An 18,863-nucleotide genomic window follows, 5' to 3' on the forward strand; every position below is an offset into this window, starting at 1 on the left:
AAGGAGTGAGCCCAGCTGAATTTGCTATGCATCTCTTCACACTTTCTGTTCCTGCATCAGAATGTTGGTCTGTTGCTGCCTGGGACCCAGCAGATCAACCCAGTCAGCACCTAGGCTCAGAAGGGAAAGCAGGTACAGCAGAAATGAGGCAATAAAAATAAAACCCTGCAAACAGCAATCAGAATGTGAGAAAATGGCTGGCTTGAATTTCTTGGCATCCTGCTTGAAAATAAGGATTGCTTGTGGTAAAGCAAGAGTCAGCGTTCACATCATGCCATTGATTTCTAAAGTTCATTTGCTGGCGAACCAGTCAGTATCTGCGCTCCAGAGCATACTCGGCCGGCAGGACAGATGGCGTGGGGGACCTGCCATGAGGAAGGGCTTGTTGTGCCCTGTCTTCTTTATCCCGCACTCACCTACCAGGGGCTGCTGTATGTGCCGGGCTGGTAAGATAAGCTGTTTCCGTTTTCCCCAAAGGCAAAACGCGATGTGTGGGTGCCACCAGGAGCGACCACTTTCAGGAAATAGCGATATTTCAATCGGCCACTGGGCGTCAGCCTTAGCCTGAGAAAAAGGCAAATATTAAGCTTATGAGACTGTAATATAAAGAAATATTTCTTTTCTCGTAGTTAAAAAATAAAGCCATTCCCTCTGCCTCACCTTCATCGCTGAGTCAGATCCCTGTCCTGCACAGAAATCTGCTCAAGGGTTCACAACTGATCTTTGTGTCTTTACTGCAATTTTTAGCCATAAACACACTTTTAACATACCCTTACAATCAAAAATTTGGCCTGGCCGAACACTGACAAAGTAAATACACAGTGTGTGCTTCCAGGCCTCTGAGCTCAGTGAGAACAGCGCTTCACATCACTTTTACAAGTATGGACATTAGTATGACAGTATTTCAGGAGGTCAGCCAGACACTCCTGTCCTGTAACTCTTGCAAACTGCTTCCCAAGAAACAGCTCTGTGAACACGTTTTTTTAAAGACCTCTTTAACAGCATACTGCTTCAGAGAAAACAGCGAAGAAAAGCATTTGCTGTGTTCAGCCACAACAAAAATAATCAACAACTTCTGTACCCTCTGAACAGAAACAGTTTCAGGGAAGAAGAAAATGGAAGTTCCAACAGAGAACTCACGAGAAAAATAACAAACCATCAGCAACCAACAGATTGAATCTGCTTTATCAAAGAACTCAGAAATGTGTTTTAAGCAGCTGTTGTGTACAGTGCGGTATGTAAATAACTGAAATACTGAAAATAATGAAAAATACTGAAAAAAACCCTGAAATACTGGCATGTGCATGAAAAGTTTGTGAGATGGGAAGGACAGTGTTTAAAGGAGTGTTACAGGGTTAATATCCTAAAACAATATGAATGGCAGACCTGAGAAACTATTCCTTTCACACCTACCTACAGCTTAGGTTTCAGAACAACCTTAAAGATGAGGGACTTTTCCACAGCCCAGACCCTGTACTTTATTTAGGACATAAAACCCAGTTTGCTGATGCATTACATTTACAGAGACTGGAAAGCCTGATTTGAGAGATTTTACTTCCTCTTTTCTCATCTGGTAAACAGGACAGAATATGTTCCCATTAACACATTGCCAGTAAGTGTGAATGCTAAACATGTCCTAACGCTTGGGAGGGAAGGAGTCTTTCAGGAAGGAGGGGGACAGGTTTTCTGGTAGCATTCTCACTGTAAAGCACAGAGGAGCCCTGGAGAGGTGAAGGCTACAAAACTCCTAATGAGCTTAATGGGCACTGGCCTCTGCAACTGAACAGTTCCTTGAGAACCTGAGAGCTGTACAGCACACAAGCCTTAAATTACAGACAGATGTCACTCTGGCTGTAGCTGAAATGAAGAAGCCACCAAAGCTTACCCAGGGAACTGCCTGAGGGCAGACAGCCATGTTACGGAGATAGTGGAGAACCTGCACCCAGAGGCATGCTGTACGGTTGGGAAAAACCTGTTAAGCAGGAAACACTGAAGCTCCAGCGGCGCATTCAGGCTGCAGCTCCAGGTTTACATCACTGGTCCTGTGGAAAGAGCTTTGCTATAACTGGCTGGCGCACAAGGTGTATGATGCACTTTTGGCAGCACCCCACGGTGCCCACTGGCCCTGGCTACTATGTTGGGTTGCCATGAAGCAAAAGTGATTCTCAGGGTAGGGTAAAGCCTTGCTGAATTGAACTCCTACAGAGCACTAAGCTCATTTGTGTCTTTGAACATCTCCCCTCATCATAAATAACCTGCTTTTCAAGCACACCACATCCACCAACTCCCACTGAAGTACTGAGGGCTGGCTTTGGGAAGGGGGAGATCTCAGTTATGTGTTATCACAGAGGTCAGTAGCCAGCTTCCCTTCACCCAAAATTAGGACTTAATAGACATTTTTATCCCTTCTTTTCAAAGCTCTACATTAACATACAGGCACTTGGCATCCTACTGCGATACCCAGTTAATCTGAGCTGGTCGGTGCGTGCACAGCAGCGTCACAGCACCTCTGGACACCAGGAAACTCTCCCATAGCTTCCTGTCCACTGCTTCATCTAGCTACCGCCACACACACCCAGGAGGTGCTTGGTCAGATGCCTTGGCCAGTGGTAAGGATCACATCATCTTACCTGCTTGCTCACCCCACGTGCTGCTCACGGTTGTGATCAGGGCTTTGCATTTCCATTGAGCCATTAAGTATAATTACACAACTCCACATCACCAGAGAAATGACACCACCAAATGTAATAACAGAGAAACAATGAGAGGTTTATTAGATTAAATCCAAGCAGAGCAAATTATTAGATGTCTCCTATCAACAAATACCATTAGTTTAATCAGTTTGATTTTAGCAGAGAAGTTATTTACCAATGAGAACTACTTCTTTCTCAAATGCATGATGGCTGGAAGGGCAAGACAACAGAGTTCAGTGAAAGTAAAAGCGGATTCATCTCCAAACATCAAGCTTCTATCTTTTAGAAAACAGGAAAAATGAGCACCTAATGTAGCTTGATATGACCATGGCAGAAAGCAGCAGTATTATACTACTATAAACATTTCATTAGTTCAGATATTATTATTTTGAAGACAATGAGTAGTGAATTCTATGAAATCATGACTTCATAGGTAAATCTATGTAAGTGGGAATGATTAGTACAGGAAAGGAAGAATAACATTAAACAGGGATTAATGGCTCTGACTTTCAACTCTCACCCAGGAATAAGCAATAGCAACTTCTGTATCTATCTCAATTATGTTTCCTACTAAAGAGGAATACTGTAAAAAACTACAAAAAATTCATTAACACAAGTTAATGCAAGACAGTCAAGTCAGTTATTCGCATACTGACTTATACTACTGGTAGAGGTAACATCACTCTGCTCCTCATCTGTTTCAGAGGATATTGGCAGGTTAATGTTAATAGCTGCCCTCAGGTTAGCCCAGAAAAGGGCACGCTTGCTCCTCTCCTTTGGCCACTCCAGGTAGGTTCGCTTTGCCATGAGAGCCTTCAGCTTGTGATACCTGGCAGGGATTATGCACGGAGGGATCGGCTCCAGTAAAATGAGGATTAAGCTGTTGGAATTCTCGCTGAACAATTTGTGATGGGCAAAGTACAGCTCATAGTGACACCACTCACTCTGCACGAAGTTGGGAGACAGCACAAAGATCGACTTGTAGCTCTTCTCAATGCAGTTAATGATGTTCTCCACAATGCTCTTGCCAGGGATAAAGTTTCTCTCGTGCTGGCACAGTTGTACACAGCCCTCACCCTTCTCCAGGTTTGGGATCAGCTCGTCCTTCACCCACAGCGCGTCGCGCTCGCTGTACGAAATGAAGGCGTGAAACTGCAGAACGGTCTCCTGCTCTTCGGGGTGGTTGTGCCAAGCTCTGCGCTTCGTCTGTGTCCACTGCCACGTCATCCGCACGTACCACGGCACATCCAGGTAGATGCACAGAAAGGCCACGACAGCCACCAGCACCAGCGTCAGCAGCAGAGCTGTCACAAGCAGGAGCACTGTGTTGCAAGCCAGCTCACTCAGGTGGAAGTCCTTCAGCTGCGTCCCTCGCAAGTCCTCTGGGTACTCGCACACGTACGCCGCCGGCCAGCCAAACAGCCTTCCCCCGGACTGCCTCTCCCCACGGATAAAGTCTCGCAGTTCACACGAGCACTTGAATGGGTTCTGCCCCGCTTGGAGCTCCCTCACCCTTGGGCAGCTCTGGAAGAAGTCAGCAGACGGGGTGAGGATCAAATTCACCTCTACGTTCAGGAACTCCAGGGATGTAAAGCCACCGCACCCCGGCAGGTCAGCCAGATGGTTCGATGCCAAGTTCAGCTCTTTCAAGGCTTTCAGCTCGGCCATCCCCTTGGGGACACTGTTGATCTGATTGATTTGGAGGTTGAGTTTTTCGATGTTGACTGGCAAGCACTCAAACACCGCATCCGTCAACTGATTTGAGGACAGGTCCAACTCTGTCAGAGACTCAGCCCATTGGCATTGCACGTGAGCTCCCTCGTGACGCAGCAAGTTGCTGCTCATGTCCAGGTATTTCAGTGATTTCATACGGCTGGTCATGAAGCTAACCTTGGGAAGGCTCTCAAATTTATTCCTCTGCAAAATAAGTAATTTCAAATCTGTCAGAGTGCCACAATTCTGGAACAGTTCATCCGTCAGGGCATTGCGAGAAAAATTTAAATACTGAAATGAGCTTGTTCTATTGGGGCAAAGCATGTGTGGCATATATGCATCATATATTGTCAAACTGGCAATATTCATCTCTGAAAACTGTCTGTATAGTGTCTCCTGGTTGAAATAATAAAGCTTATTACGAACATGCTCCAAAGTTAGTGTTTTCATGGAGCCACCCAAAGAGAATAATTGTTCCGCAGAGCTCAATAAGGGTAGAAAGTCATATTCATTCAGCTCCCCCAGTGGTCCCCGAAAAGTCAAATTTCTCACAGTCAAATGCTCCACAGGTGAATACCAAATAAGCAGGAAAATCTGCAAAATTATAGAACACTGTAAATCCACAGTGTCAAGCATGAGAGCTGTTGTCTTGATTTTCTTCAGAAGCGCTAAAGAAGGAGAGGGGAAATCTTTATAGCTCAGGGTATATCTTAAATTAACTATTTTTAAATTTTCTGAAGCGCTCATTCCATCATACAATAGGGGAAAACTGAAGTTTCGGTTTGCTGCAAAAACAATGTGGAGGCTCCTTGTATTCAAGGCTGTCAGACTCTGAGGCTCATACAGGGAAAAGTCTTCTAAAGTCAGAAAGACAGTGTGCAGCTGCAAATGCGTTATATACCTGAAGTCTGACCTTTGTATCATCGTGGCACTTAATCCTAGGTACTCCAAACAAACTATGTTCCCGAATTCCTGACAGATGGGCAGGGCAGTGAACTTATTGAAAGATAGATCTAAATGTTTAAGATACACAAGAGTTTGACAGTAAATTTTCAAAATGTTATTATGAGATAAATCTAAGTATTCTAAATCTTCATTAAAAACGAAGACACTAAAGTTAAGCTCTGTAATTAGATTATAAGAAAGATTTAATACCTGAAGATCAGAAAGAGAAATAAATTCTGAGATATTAAGTCCAGAGATCCTGTTATGTGATAAATCTAATACATGAGTATGGACTGGAATGTTTTCTGGGACATTAGTTAGCAAACTGCTTGAATAATTTGCAATAAATTCATTTTCCACACTCAGATGGATATTATTCCATAGCGTGAATGCAAAGACATAGATATTTGTAAGTGGTCCCATTATGCTTTCCAGGTTTATCTTGGTTTTTTACGCAGAAGCATATCCTTGTTTTCTGTTCAATATGTCTCAGTGGTGAGTCCAGCTGTAGGAAAAGAAAACACACCAAAGTTGCTGAAATTGCTGAACTGTTGAATTTGCTTTATATTGCTAAGTTAAAATTTAGGCAAGCAATAAGATTTTCATTTTTACATACTCCTATTAAGTTCTCATCAATCCTCCTCACCTCCGTTCTTTAATGCCGAATATTGACTTTCTCAGTAGGAATTACCTCCTTTATAACGGGAGGTATACAATCAGTGGTATGTTAAAAAAAACACAGAGATGTTAAGCAATACAAATTTCTCACCACTCCTGGAAAATATAAAACCGGTACAAACAGACATGGATGCATTTGGGAGTAAAGGAGAACACAACAAGCCTCCCATCTGCTCTTTCTGTACACCCCATGTACCCACATATTTGGGGACAGAACTCCAAAAGCCCCATGGACCCTCAAGGAACCGGTCCAAAAGCAACCTCTTCACTCAGAAGAGCCTAAGAATATTCCTCTTCACACTGGAGCAGTCTGTTCCTGAACGACTGCACCCCATGGAAGGGACCCACGCTGGAGCAGTTTGTGAAGAATTGCAGTCTGTGGGAAAGACCCATGTTAGAGGAGTTCGTGGAGGACTGTCTGCCATGGGAAGGACCCCACGCTGGCGACGGGAAAGAGTGTGAGGAGTCCTCCCCTGAGCAGGAAGGAGCAGCAGAAACAACGTGAGATGAACTGACCACAATTCCCCGTCCCCCTGCGCCGCTGGAGGGGAGGAGGTAGAGAAAACCTAAGCCCGGGAAGAAGGGAAGGGTGGGGATAAAGATGTTATTTTAATATTTGCTTTAATTTCTCATTATCCTGCTCTGATTTGATTGGTAATAAATTAAACTAATTTTTCCTGAAGTCGAGTCTGTTTTGCTCATGACAGTAACTGGTGAGGGATCTCTCCCTGTCCTTATCTCCACCCATGAGATATTTCATTATATTTTCTCTCCCATGTCCAGCTGAAGAAGGGAGTGACAGAGGGGCTTTGCTGGGCACCTGGCATCCAGCCAGGGTCAACCCACCACACTCATGAATATTGTAATGCCAGTTTGGCCAAAAGCATACGAACAGGAAAATCACAGCATAACCCGACACTCCGTATGAAGCAGTGGTACCCAAAATCTGAAAGAAAACAACTGACACTTTCAAAGACTCCAGGATTTCCTAGGTGTCTGAGGAAACTTCCCACATTTTCCACATTACCACACAGTTGCAACTTGACAAAGAACCTCTCTAGAAACAGTGAGGGACAATGAGTCTGGTTCTAAGGATCAAAAAACTCAGGGAGGGAAAGATTTTGTGGATATGGAAAATGGTCCAAAATTAATAATCAATGCTCATGTCTATCAATAGCCTACACACATTTGGAGAGGCATCTGTCCTGTCATGAAAAACCATGACCCAGGCATTACTCTCTTGTTGTCAAGCATTAAACACAGCACAAACACAACCTGAAGTATGACCAGCTCACAAACTGTTTCAGAAGACAAACATCCCCCTTTTTTTTTCCCGTGCTGTAAAAACCTCAAAGTTTTAAAATTCTGCCCCTGTGTAATCTTTTGTTAAATTAAAACCAGAAGCCTATTTTTTCAGGTCTAGGTTATAATGCATGTTAGTCCCTAACATCAAAACTGATAACAAAACTGTACTCCAAGTCTCCTTCCCTTCCAAGTCTCCTATCAAGCTTAACCAACTTTCAATTAAGAAAAGCAAGAATATGTGCAATTAACATCACCAAAAGCAATAAAAGAATAAACCAGTAAAGTATAAATTTCTACCTCAATAGAATCCAATTGAGAGGTCAAATTCTGTCTTCAAAAAGTGATGCTGGAATATCTGAACACAGAATAACAATGAAGCTGGGGCGGTTGGCAAAGTACGGTATCATGCACAAGGACAAGGAAATCTGACCCAGCTCCCTTCAAAGAGCAGCTGACCCTGTTCTTCAGACTCCAGGCTGGTAAAGAACCACGTGAATCAAATAAACTTTAAGCTGGAACTATGTGGAGGAACTTCCCCTTGGGCAAAAGGGACATCAGGAACAAAGCAAGAAATGCCGTGAAGGGAATAAAAAACAGAAAGATATTCTCTCTGTGCTCCACTGCCAGATGAGTTTCAATTTACCGCGCACGATATGCTATACACTGCAACAAGGGATCATCCACATTACATAGCACTGAAGAGTGCCACTGTCAAAAAATAAAGAAGATATGTCTGGCAAAGCAATAGTAAGGATCAACGGTTACCCTGCCAACACTATTTTATAATGGTATCAAATTAGAGTTGGCTGAGAATGAAAACGGTCATGCCAAAAATTTATTCCCCTTTCTTCTTTGCTGAAATACAGACGAGCATTTTCACTGAAATTTCAAAATGCAAGAATATCCTCCAACACTTAAAAACACCAGCACCTGAGATTTGATGGAGTCCAAAACACGTATAACAAAAATAAAAAAAATGTAAACAATGGAGCAAATATAACCCACCTTTTGTGCATGATATTAATCTCCAAGCGAAGAACCAGCAGAAGTCCTCTGAATATTTGGTTAACTTCCTCAAAACAGAGTTTCAAACATACATAATCTTCAAGCTGGGGAATCTCACATGAAATGCTAATTCCTTAATAATTCCTACCTCAGGAAGTAGAAAGAACAGGGTTTTCTCAGATAGATTATACAATTCTAAGAATTAATGAAATTTCCCTACCATGCAGGTATTAAGAGCATAATGAAAGGAAACTTTTAACAGTCCTGACTCGAAACACGTTTACTTCTGTAATATTCACATAACTGTAAGTGTAGGATGAAATAAACCCATCTGCAGTACAAAACCTTCACCAGAGCAAGACTCTTTGAATAATTCTGCATTTCTAATTTCATTTCTGCTTCTGATAGTTATGCAGATATTCTAGAAATTCATCAACTGTATCTCCTCTTTTGCACACAGAAAAGAGGAAGCAGAACTCACTGCTCTACCCTGCTGAGTTATTTTCTTCAGCAAGCACACTAACTAATGTAGCACACTAAAGGATGGCAAACGCTTAGATCACAAAAGCTAGTAACAGGGGCAAACCAGCACAGTTCAAAACCTTTACAGGTCTGTCACCTTTACACTAGATATGTCTCAGATGGTTATCAGGATACTCCATATTATAGCTTCCTTCAAAAATTATAGAAAATTAACTCTAGAGAATATTCTCTATGATATGAAAGCTGCAAGGAAGCCATGAAGAATAGAGCAATACAGGGTAATCTGGGCATGGAGGAATCCAATAAAGCAGCCATTCAATTAGTGTTTTGAACAGGGGCATGAGCCTAGGGAGCAGATAACAGAGCAGAGAGCGAGTGCATTGCAAAGGCAGATGTAATTAACCAAAACCAACACCTCACTCCCATAAGCCTCCGAACTAATACAGCATGCTTCAGCAGGATTAATTAGCAAGGAAGAAAGAAGCAGAGATTAATAAATGCATAAAGATTAAATAAATCTTAATGAATTTTAAGATTAAATTCATGAAGTATGTAATGAATTCTTCAGGTATGAGCAAACCGGGGGAAAGTGGGGGAGCACCTGGGCCCATCTGGACTCAGTCTAGAGCTTACTCCACCCTGTAAAACAGTGCCTTGGAGGAGAATTGAAGGCAAGAAGGGATTCAGCTAAAGAAGCTGAGAAGTATGAAAATTTATTCTAGATAGCAGTGTCAGCTATATTTCAAGCTTAGATTAGATTCTTCTGAAATTTTTATTTTTTGATTATGTTTTCAATTTTGTAAAGAAGAATTTAACCCTTTGCTTTGCTGAAAGAAGATTTCCATTTTTCATTTTGAGATTGATGACTAAGTTAGTCTGAACTGAAGCAGAACTGAAACCATTCAGCTTTCCTCAGTGCAGTGAATTAGAGCAAAACATTACAGAAAACTCTGAGACATCTGTGACCCAAGACAAGACCAGTGATCATGAATGTTTCTCAATAAGCAGCAAAAGTCTGCTTGTCAGCCTATACCATCTTGTCTTCAAGCTAAAAAAGTTCCCACTGCTGGGCATTAATCCATTAAAATTAATAGGCTAAGGAACTTGCTGACAGAACATTAATATCACAATTATGCAAACCCAGAGGTAGTTTTACTTCCAATATAATCCATGAAAAAACTTTGCCACATGGACAAAATCAAATACAAATCAGCTTTCATCAGAACTGACTCCAGTGTGCACACAGCTGTAAAATGCAAAAGTATCTACACCTTTAATCATAGTATGTTTAATTTCTTTACCACTCTTCTTTATGAGACTTTAAAACACATTCAAATAAACAGTTTGACATAATACAAAACTGTTAAACTGGTTAAAATAAAACTGGTTAAAATAAAACTCATACTCCTGAATACCTCCGTTAAATCATTAGGAACATTGCATAATGTTAGTTTTACTAACCAACTCAGCAAAGCATAGTTTGGGGCTGCTTGTAGTTTACTGATTAAGTCATTTTGCATGATGGACAAAACCTAAAAACCGGTGTATTTCTGTTTGCGCATCCTGAAATGTACCAGCTAAGTATCATCTTTCCCATAGTTGGCTTGCGCAGAGACCTTGTTCCATTTCTGAAGTTTATACTGCTGGGGGGTTTGAGCACCTATCTTCACAAACAGCCTTTCCTCAGAGTACATTTCGCACTTCTGCCTGTATGTTGCAATTACCTACCCAGAGAGGAACCGCAGCTACCTTTGGCTGGGTATCAGAAGCTATTCAGGACCACGACCGTGTGCAAAGGTGTGAAGAATCTCTCCAACTGGAACTGCAGAAGAGAACTTACATGTGCAAAACACCGAGTTAAAACATAGCCAGAGCAGGACTCAAGCACTCATGAAAAGTTAATACAATTATTAAATGTTGCAAAACCAGTCTTTGGTCATATCAAGGACCTTATCTTCAACTGCAACTCTCACTATCACAACTTCACCCTGTGTGTCAAAGGCTAAATGCCACCACAAGTCAAAGTGAGCAGAGACTGTACCGCACTTATGCCCATGCCTATTTTGCTTGGGTGTAAGTAGACACGAGGATCAAAGCTGTGGAAATCAGACTGGTACCATGGAGCGACCATGCAGAATACAGAACTTTCTCGCTTATTGGCTTATCAATACTGCTTCCTCTTGACCAAACTGACTACAAATGAGCATCATAGTCAAACTCGGTAAATGTTGCTGAAAGAAAAAATCAGACAAACTGAAGGCCTGAGTGAAAATGCAGGTTTCACAGAGGTTTTGAATCTTTCCCTCAGCAGAATGCCTTCGCCTCCCACAGTGCCTTTCTTTCCCCTCATGCACCTTTCCCTGCTCCAACCCTCTGTAAATAACTTCAGTGCTGATGCTTTGTAACATTTCTAAAGCTAAAAAAGAGCCAAGCTCTGAGCACGGCAACCTACAGTGTGTTTCTTTTTTACTACACACTACTTAAATATACATAAAAATACTGACACTTCCATTCTGCACATTTTCTAGGTTTTGGAGGGTCTTTAACCCCTATGTTATCAGTCTTAGATTTACCATGCATGTAAAAATAGCATTCCTGCTAGTCACCGAGATGACTAGCCAAATGCCAAGAACCTGCTCTGATATGGTATCTGACACCTGAACATATTTGCACACTCCCTCTTCCTGATAGCTGGAGTGCATTAGCAGTTACAGATTTCAGTGCAGAACCAGTTGCAGATTCACATCACCAGAGTGCACAGAAAAGGGCAGCTACTTTTCAAAATGTGCAGATAAAGTGGCTGACATGGGCTGTGAGACTATACATGGCCTCATGTATGCGGAAAATTTCTTTGTGGACTGAAACTGGTTTTATAGAAAGTGTTCAGATATGGAGAGGCTAAAATAATTCTTTGGAATACTCTGATAAGTATAACTTGAGAAAGTTGTTCTTTCCTGTGGAATCAGAGAAACTAGATGCAGTACTTCATTGCATGTGTAGCTGTTTTGTCAATTATTTGGCACATATTATGGACAAAAATCCAATAGTATGTGGGCTTCTTGTTCCAAAGTACAAGTTTTAATTGCTCCCCACGCTCATTACAAACCTCCCTTTCCAACATTATTCACTGAAGGATTTTGGACATACACCAGAAACCTGTAATTATGTACTTCTGCTTATGATTGCATCAGCTACATTGCCAGAAGTCACAGAGTTCCCAAGTTCTTTCCAAAAAGTAAAACCCTGCTAAAACCTTCCACTCCTGAAAGAAATAATTAATTTCTGGCAACAGCCATGTGCTCCCACCTGAGTAACAGGAAAGATCCCTGGTGCACCTTCTGACTTTCAGAGGGTTTCTCTGACCTCCAGCCAGCAGAAGCAGCCATATGAGTTCTTAAAGCTTCACATACAAGAGGGGATGTTAACTGTATTACAGAAGTTTCAACTCTGAGGCTTCTAAAGAACATTTTCAAGCAAGCCACCGTGTAACAATCCAGCTGTCCCTGGTTGTGTAAAAGGGACAGGCAAACCAAACTAGCTCTGTTCATCTTCAGTTTTGTAAGGGTTAAATAAGTCATACATTGAAGCATTAGTTGGAGAGGAAGGAAGAAGCACAGAAAATACTTGTTTCCACAGTACTGAATGAAATGCCTGCAATGTGGTAATAGTGTGTTATATAAATTTTGAGGCTAAGTGGGATGAGAGAACTAAAGGTGTTAAATTTGACCTTTCTCCTACAAATCGTAAAGAGTCACAGTTCAAGATTTCAAGTCAAGAAATCTCAGCTTGCTTAGACCTAGGCAAAAAAACCAACAAAAATTTCAGATTAAAATCTTTTGTTAATAATAATAGAAGAGAAGAATGAGATAAAATGCAAACATTCTATACTAAATGCGGATTTCATCTTAACATCCTTTCTTCTCTTGTCTTCATGTTGAAACACATTTTTGAAAGCAAAACTTCCTACTTGCTGGTCATCTCAGCTTGGCATTCCAGATGGCAAATACCTCCCTTTCTGGAGGCAAAAAGCAAATTTGTTGTGATCATCTGTGGCAGTTGCGAATGTATGTTTGTCAGAGCCCAGTCAAGTTTTTTTGAAACTAAAACAGCACAAGTACAGGTAGAGGGGCCTGCTGTATTTCTATTAAGGACAACAAACGTTGTAAATGTAGCTTGTCTTTCTGACTCTGTGAACAGAGGGTCTTACCTGCTGTCCCAGGACCCGAAAACTTATTCAGCTTCTGACTGGTTATTGCCTTTCTGATCACAACTCGTAGCTGTGCTGCAAAAGTTTCTCGACGTATAGCCAATGGTGATGAAGGCAGTTCTGTCGCTGCAGATACCCTCTCAGTCCCTTTGGTCAGGGTATCTCTCAGGATCAAAATGGTACCAGGACTCTATCGGAGGATGGGAATTGACAATCCTCTTGTCAATTCACTGTTTCTCCCTCACAGCAGTGCCAAACTATGAGCTGCAAAAACTGAAGTAGCTCATCTTTCCTTTTTATTTCTATTTTACACTCTTTTTTTCAAAAAAAAAAAAAAAAAGAAAAAAAAAAGAGAGAAAAAGAAAATCCCAAACCTTTTCTTCTCACTCAGTCCTCTTTGGTAGCATGGCCATGTTTGTCCACCTGTGCTGGATGTTCACAGAGTCCTGTATCTCAGTCCTATGCTTTTCAGCTTCACTGAATCTAAGAAAACTCTACTCAGGCACCATCTCAACCTCTGGACTTTTGGATATCTTCTCAGGATGCATAATTTTCTTTCTTGCAAACTAATTTTAGCAGAAGAGGTCCTGTGACCAAACTGTCTCAGCTTTCTCATGAATGCAGCTCTGCAAACTCTCCAGCAACTCAAGCACTCTTCAACATAACCACACCAACTGCTCCAGATTTTATTAAGCTGAGAAAAATTCACTACAGTATTTCAAGCTGTATTTCAAAATCCACATCCAAACTCATTTGTGATTTGCTATTTCTGTATCAATCTCAAGAGAATTCCACTAAGGTGAGTTGATTTTCCCTACAGTTACGAGTCAAAAATTCAACTCACTCAAAAAATAGCATAGACAACTACGTAGAAACAAGGTTCTGGAACAAAAAGCTAAATACATTGACAACCAATGGGAATAATAACGTATTTATTGCCAAAAAAATTCAGAAAAAACTGCATTAGAAAGATTTTTAATCTGCTTCCTCACACTTCTTTCCATCAGCCATTGGCAGGTTAATGTTAATAGCTGCCCTCAGGTTAGCCCAGAAAAGGGCACGCTTGCTCCTCTCCTTTGGCCACTCCAGGTAGGTTCGCTTTGCCATGAGAGCCTTCAGCTTGTGATACCTGGCAGGGATTATGCACGGAGGGATCGGCTCCAGTAAAATGAGGATTAAGCTGTTGGAATTCTCGCTGAACAATTTGTGATGGGCAAAGTACAGCTCATAGTGACACCACTCACTCTGCACGAAGTTGGGAGACAGCACAAAGATCGACTTGTAGCTCTTCTCAATGCAGTTAATGATGTTCTCCACAATGCTCTTGCCAGGGATAAAGTTTCTCTCGTGCTGGCACAGTTGTACACAGCCCTCACCCTTCTCCAGGTTTGGGATCAGCTCGTCCTTCACCCACAGCGCGTCGCGCTCGCTGTACGAAATGAAGGCGTGAAACTGCAGAACGGTCTCCTGCTCTTCGGGGTGGTTGTGCCAAGCTCTGCGCTTCGTCTGTGTCCACTGCCACGTCATCCGCACGTACCACGGCACATCCAGGTAGATGCACAGAAAGGCCACGACAGCCACCAGCACCAGCGTCAGCAGCAGAGCTGTCACAAGCAGGAGCACTGTGTTGCAAGCCAGCTCACTCAGGTGGAAGTCCTTCAGCTGCGTCCCTCGCAAGTCCTCTGGGTACTCGCACACGTACGCCGCCGGCCAGCCAAACAGCCTTCCCCCGGACTGCCTCTCCCCACGGATAAAGTCTCGCAGTTCACACGAGCACTTGAATGGGTTCTGCCCCGCTTGGAGCTCCCTCACCCTTGGGCAGCTCTGGAAGAAGTCAGCAGACGGGGTGAGGATCAAATTCACCTCTACGTTCAGGAACTCCAGGGATGTAAAGCCACCGCACCCCGGCAGGTCAGCCAGATGGTTCGATGCCAAGTTCAGCTCTTTCAAGGCTTTCAGCTCGGCCATCCCCTTGGGGACACTGTTGATCTGATTGATTTGGAGGTTGAGTTTTTCGATGTTGACTGGCAAGCACTCAAACACCGCATCCGTCAACTGATTTGAGGACAGGTCCAACTCTGTCAGAGACTCAGCCCATTGGCATTGCACGTGAGCTCCCTCGTGACGCAGCAAGTTGCTGCTCATGTCCAGGTATTTCAGTGATTTCATACGGCTGGTCATGAAGCTAACCTTGGGAAGGCTCTCAAATTTATTCCTCTGCAAAATAAGTAATTTCAAATCTGTCAGAGTGCCACAATTCTGGAACAGTTCATCCGTCAGGGCATTGCGAGAAAAATTTAAATACTGAAATGAGCTTGTTCTATTGGGGCAAAGCATGTGTGGCATATATGCATCATATATTGTCAAACTGGCAATATTCATCTCTGAAAACTGTCTGTATAGTGTCTCCTGGTTGAAATAATAAAGCTTATTACGAACATGCTCCAAAGTTAGTGTTTTCATGGAGCCACCCAAAGAGAATAATTGTTCCGCAGAGCTCAATAAGGGTAGAAAGTCATATTCATTCAGCTCCCCCAGTGGTCCCCGAAAAGTCAAATTTCTCACAGTCAAATGCTCCACAGGTGAATACCAAATAAGCAGGAAAATCTGCAAAATTATAGAACACTGTAAATCCACAGTGTCAAGCATGAGAGCTGTTGTCTTGATTTTCTTCAGAAGCGCTAAAGAAGGAGAGGGGAAATCTTTATAGCTCAGGGTATATCTTAAATTAACTATTTTTAAATTTTCTGAAGCGCTCATTCCATCATACAATAGGGGAAAACTGAAGTTTCGGTTTGCTGCAAAAACAATGTGGAGGCTCCTTGTATTCAAGGCTGTCAGACTCTGAGGCTCATACAGGGAAAAGTCTTCTAAAGTCAGAAAGACAGTGTGCAGCTGCAAATGCGTTATATACCTGAAGTCTGACCTTTGTATCATCGTGGCACTTAATCCTAGGTACTCCAAACAAACTATGTTCCCGAATTCCTGACAGATGGGCAGGGCAGTGAACTTATTGAAAGATAGATCTAAATGTTTAAGATACACAAGAGTTTGACAGTAAATTTTCAAAATGTTATTATGAGATAAATCTAAGTATTCTAAATCTTCATTAAAAACGAAGACACTAAAGTTAAGCTCTGTAATTAGATTATAAGAAAGATTTAATACCTGAAGATCAGAAAGAGAAATAAATTCTGAGATATTAAGTCCAGAGATCCTGTTATGTGATAAATCTAATACATGAGTATGGACTGGAATGTTTTCTGGGACATTAGTTAGCAAACTGCTTGAATAATTTGCAATAAATTCATTTTCCACACTCAGATGGATATTATTCCATAGCGTGAATGCAAAGACATAGATATTTGTAAGTGGTCCCATTATGCTTTCCAGGTTTATCTTGGTTTTTTACGCAGAAGCATATCCTTGTTTTCTGTTCAATATGTCTCAGTGGTGAGTCCAGCTGTAGGAAAAGAAAACACACCAAAGTTGCTGAAATTGCTGAACTGTTGAATTTGCTTTATATTGCTAAGTTAAAATTTAGGCAAGCAATAAGATTTTCATTTTTACATACTCCTATTAAGTTCTCATCAATCCTCCTCACCTCCGTTCTTTAATGCCGAATATTGACTTTCTCAGTAGGAATTACCTCCTTTATAACGGGAGGTATACAATCAGTGGTATGTTAAAAAAAACACAGAGATGTTAAGCAATACAAATTTCTCACCACTCCTGGAAAATATAAAACCGGTACAAACAGACATGGATGCATTTGGGAGTAAAGGAGAACACAACAAGCCTCCCATCTGCTCTTTCTGTACACCCCATGTACCCACATATTTGGGGACAGAACTCCAAAAGCCCCATGGACCCTCAAGGAACCGGTCCAAAAGCAACCTCTTCACTCAGAAGAGCCTAAGAATATTCCTCTTCACACTGGAGCAGTCTGTTCCTGAACGACTGCACCCCATGGAAGGGACCCACGCTGGAGCAGTTTGTGAAGAATTGCAGTCTGTGGGAAAGACCCATGTTAGAGGAGTTCGTGGAGGACTGTCTGCCATGGGAAGGACCCCACGCTGGCGACGGGAAAGAGTGTGAGGAGTCCTCCCCTGAGCAGGAAGGAGCAGCAGAAACAACGTGAGATGAACTGACCACAATTCCCCGTCCCCCTGCGCCGCTGGAGGGGAGGAGGTAGAGAAAACCTAAGCCCGGGAAGAAGGGAAGGGTGGGGATAAAGATGTTATTTTAATATTTGCTTTAATTTCTCATTATCCTGCTCTGATTTGATTGGTAATAAATTAAACTAATTTTTCCTGAAGTCGAGTCTGTTTTGCTCATGACAGTAACTGGTGAGGGATCTCTCCCTGTCCTTATCTCCACCCATGAGATATTTCATTATATTTTCTCTCCCATGTCCAGCTGAAGAAGGGAGTGACAGAGGGGCTTTGCTGGGCACCTGGCATCCAGCCAGGGTCAACCCACCACACTCATGAATATTGTAATGCCAGTTTGGCCAAAAGCATACGAACAGGAAAATCACAGCATAACCCGACACTCCGTATGAAGCAGTGGTACCCAAAATCTGAAAGAAAACAACTGACACTTTCAAAGACTCCAGGATTTCCTAGGTGTCTGAGGAAACTTCCCACATTTTCCACATTACCACACAGTTGCAACTTGACAAAGAACCTCTCTAGAAACAGTGAGGGACAATGAGTCTGGTTCTAAGGATCAAAAAACTCAGGGAGGGAAAGATTTTGTGGATATGGAAAATGGTCCAAAATTAATAATCAATGCTCATGTCTATCAATAGCCTACACACATTTGGAGAGGCATCTGTCCTGTCATGAAAAACCATGACCCAGGCATTACTCTCTTGTTGTCAAGCATTAAACACAGCACAAACACAACCTGAAGTATGACCAGCTCACAAACTGCTTCAGAAGACAAACATCCTTTTTTTTTTCCTGTGCTGTAAAAACCTCAAAGTTTTAAAATTCTGCCCCTGTGTAATCTTTTGTTAAATTAAAACCAGAAGCCTATTTTTTCAGGTCTAGGTTATAATGCGTGTTAGTCATGAAGCTAACCTTGGGAAGGCTCTCAAATTTATTCTTCTGCAAGATTAATGTCTCCAGTTGAATTAATTTGTCACATTTTTCATAAAGAAGATCTGTTAAATCATTCTTTAAAAAATTTAAGTATCTTAAGGGACTGTCAGATGAAGGACACAGCATATGTACCATCTTTGAGTCAGTTATTGTCAAGCCTGCAATATTCATGTCTGCAAATATTTTGTACAGGTCATCCTGTGAGAAGTACAGATCTGTGATTACAACTTTCTTCATTATCAGTGCCTTCATGGAGGTACCTGAATAGTCGAAGTCATAGCTTTTGATGTCCGACAACTGTGTTACACTGTTAATACTTAAGTATTCAATGGATGAGTGCCATACGTCTGAAGAATTCGAATGAGAGCATCCCAGTCCACTGACACATTTGTCAGTGTCAGATTCTGTAACCTGGAGCCTTGTCTGAAATTAGATAATAAAGCTACTAATTTTTTTACATTGTTATTTGTGATTTCTGACAATGACAAACTTTCTGTAGTATTTTGTATCACAACCCAGTCAAAAATAGCCTTGGACTGATGACTATTTCTATACAGGAGTGGCAGGCTATTGAATTTTTTGTCAGAACCATCTTCTGGAAAACTATGAGAAACAGATGTAAAGAGTTCATTTTCCACAGACAGGCTGACATGGTTCCAAAAAGTTAATGCAAACAAACACTTGTAAAGAAAAAAAGTTTCTGAGAGATCTCATCTTTTCTGTCAT

General features: G+C 41.8%; 2 protein-coding genes across 6 annotated transcripts; both read right to left on the reverse strand.

Moving 5' to 3' along the window:
• Positions 1–2,748: 2,748 nt before the first annotated feature.
• LOC115610383 (toll-like receptor 6) lies at positions 2,749–13,334 on the reverse strand. 5 transcript variants are annotated; one of them, XM_030491835.1, is made up of 2 exons: positions 13,030–13,334; positions 2,749–5,856 (listed from the first exon to the last, which is right to left on the reverse strand). In XM_030491835.1, exon 2 carries the CDS (start codon positions 5,772–5,774, stop codon positions 3,330–3,332), a length of 2,445 nt encoding a protein of 814 aa, XP_030347695.1. In that variant the 5' UTR covers positions 5,775–5,856; positions 13,030–13,334; the 3' UTR covers positions 2,749–3,329. The 5 variants fall into 5 exon arrangements, with proteins under 5 accessions (XP_030347695.1, XP_030347693.1, XP_030347692.1 ...); XM_030491833.1 differs by lacking the exon at positions 13,030–13,334 and adding an exon at positions 8,340–9,329; XM_030491832.1 differs by lacking the exon at positions 13,030–13,334 and adding an exon at positions 7,632–8,313.
• A 610-nt stretch (positions 13,335–13,944) lies between these two features.
• On the reverse strand, positions 13,945–18,863 carry LOC115611042 (toll-like receptor 1). The gene is given in 4 exon segments (XM_030493378.1): positions 13,945–15,219; positions 18,117–18,484; positions 18,487–18,832; positions 18,834–18,863. Coding segments are annotated over 4 exon segments (1,959 nt in total). The 3' UTR covers positions 13,945–14,004.

The sequence above is a fragment of the Strigops habroptila genome, chromosome 7 (assembly GCF_004027225.2).
Source record: "Strigops habroptila isolate Jane chromosome 7, bStrHab1.2.pri, whole genome shotgun sequence".
Classification (NCBI taxonomy): domain Eukaryota; kingdom Metazoa; phylum Chordata; class Aves; order Psittaciformes; family Psittacidae; genus Strigops; species Strigops habroptila.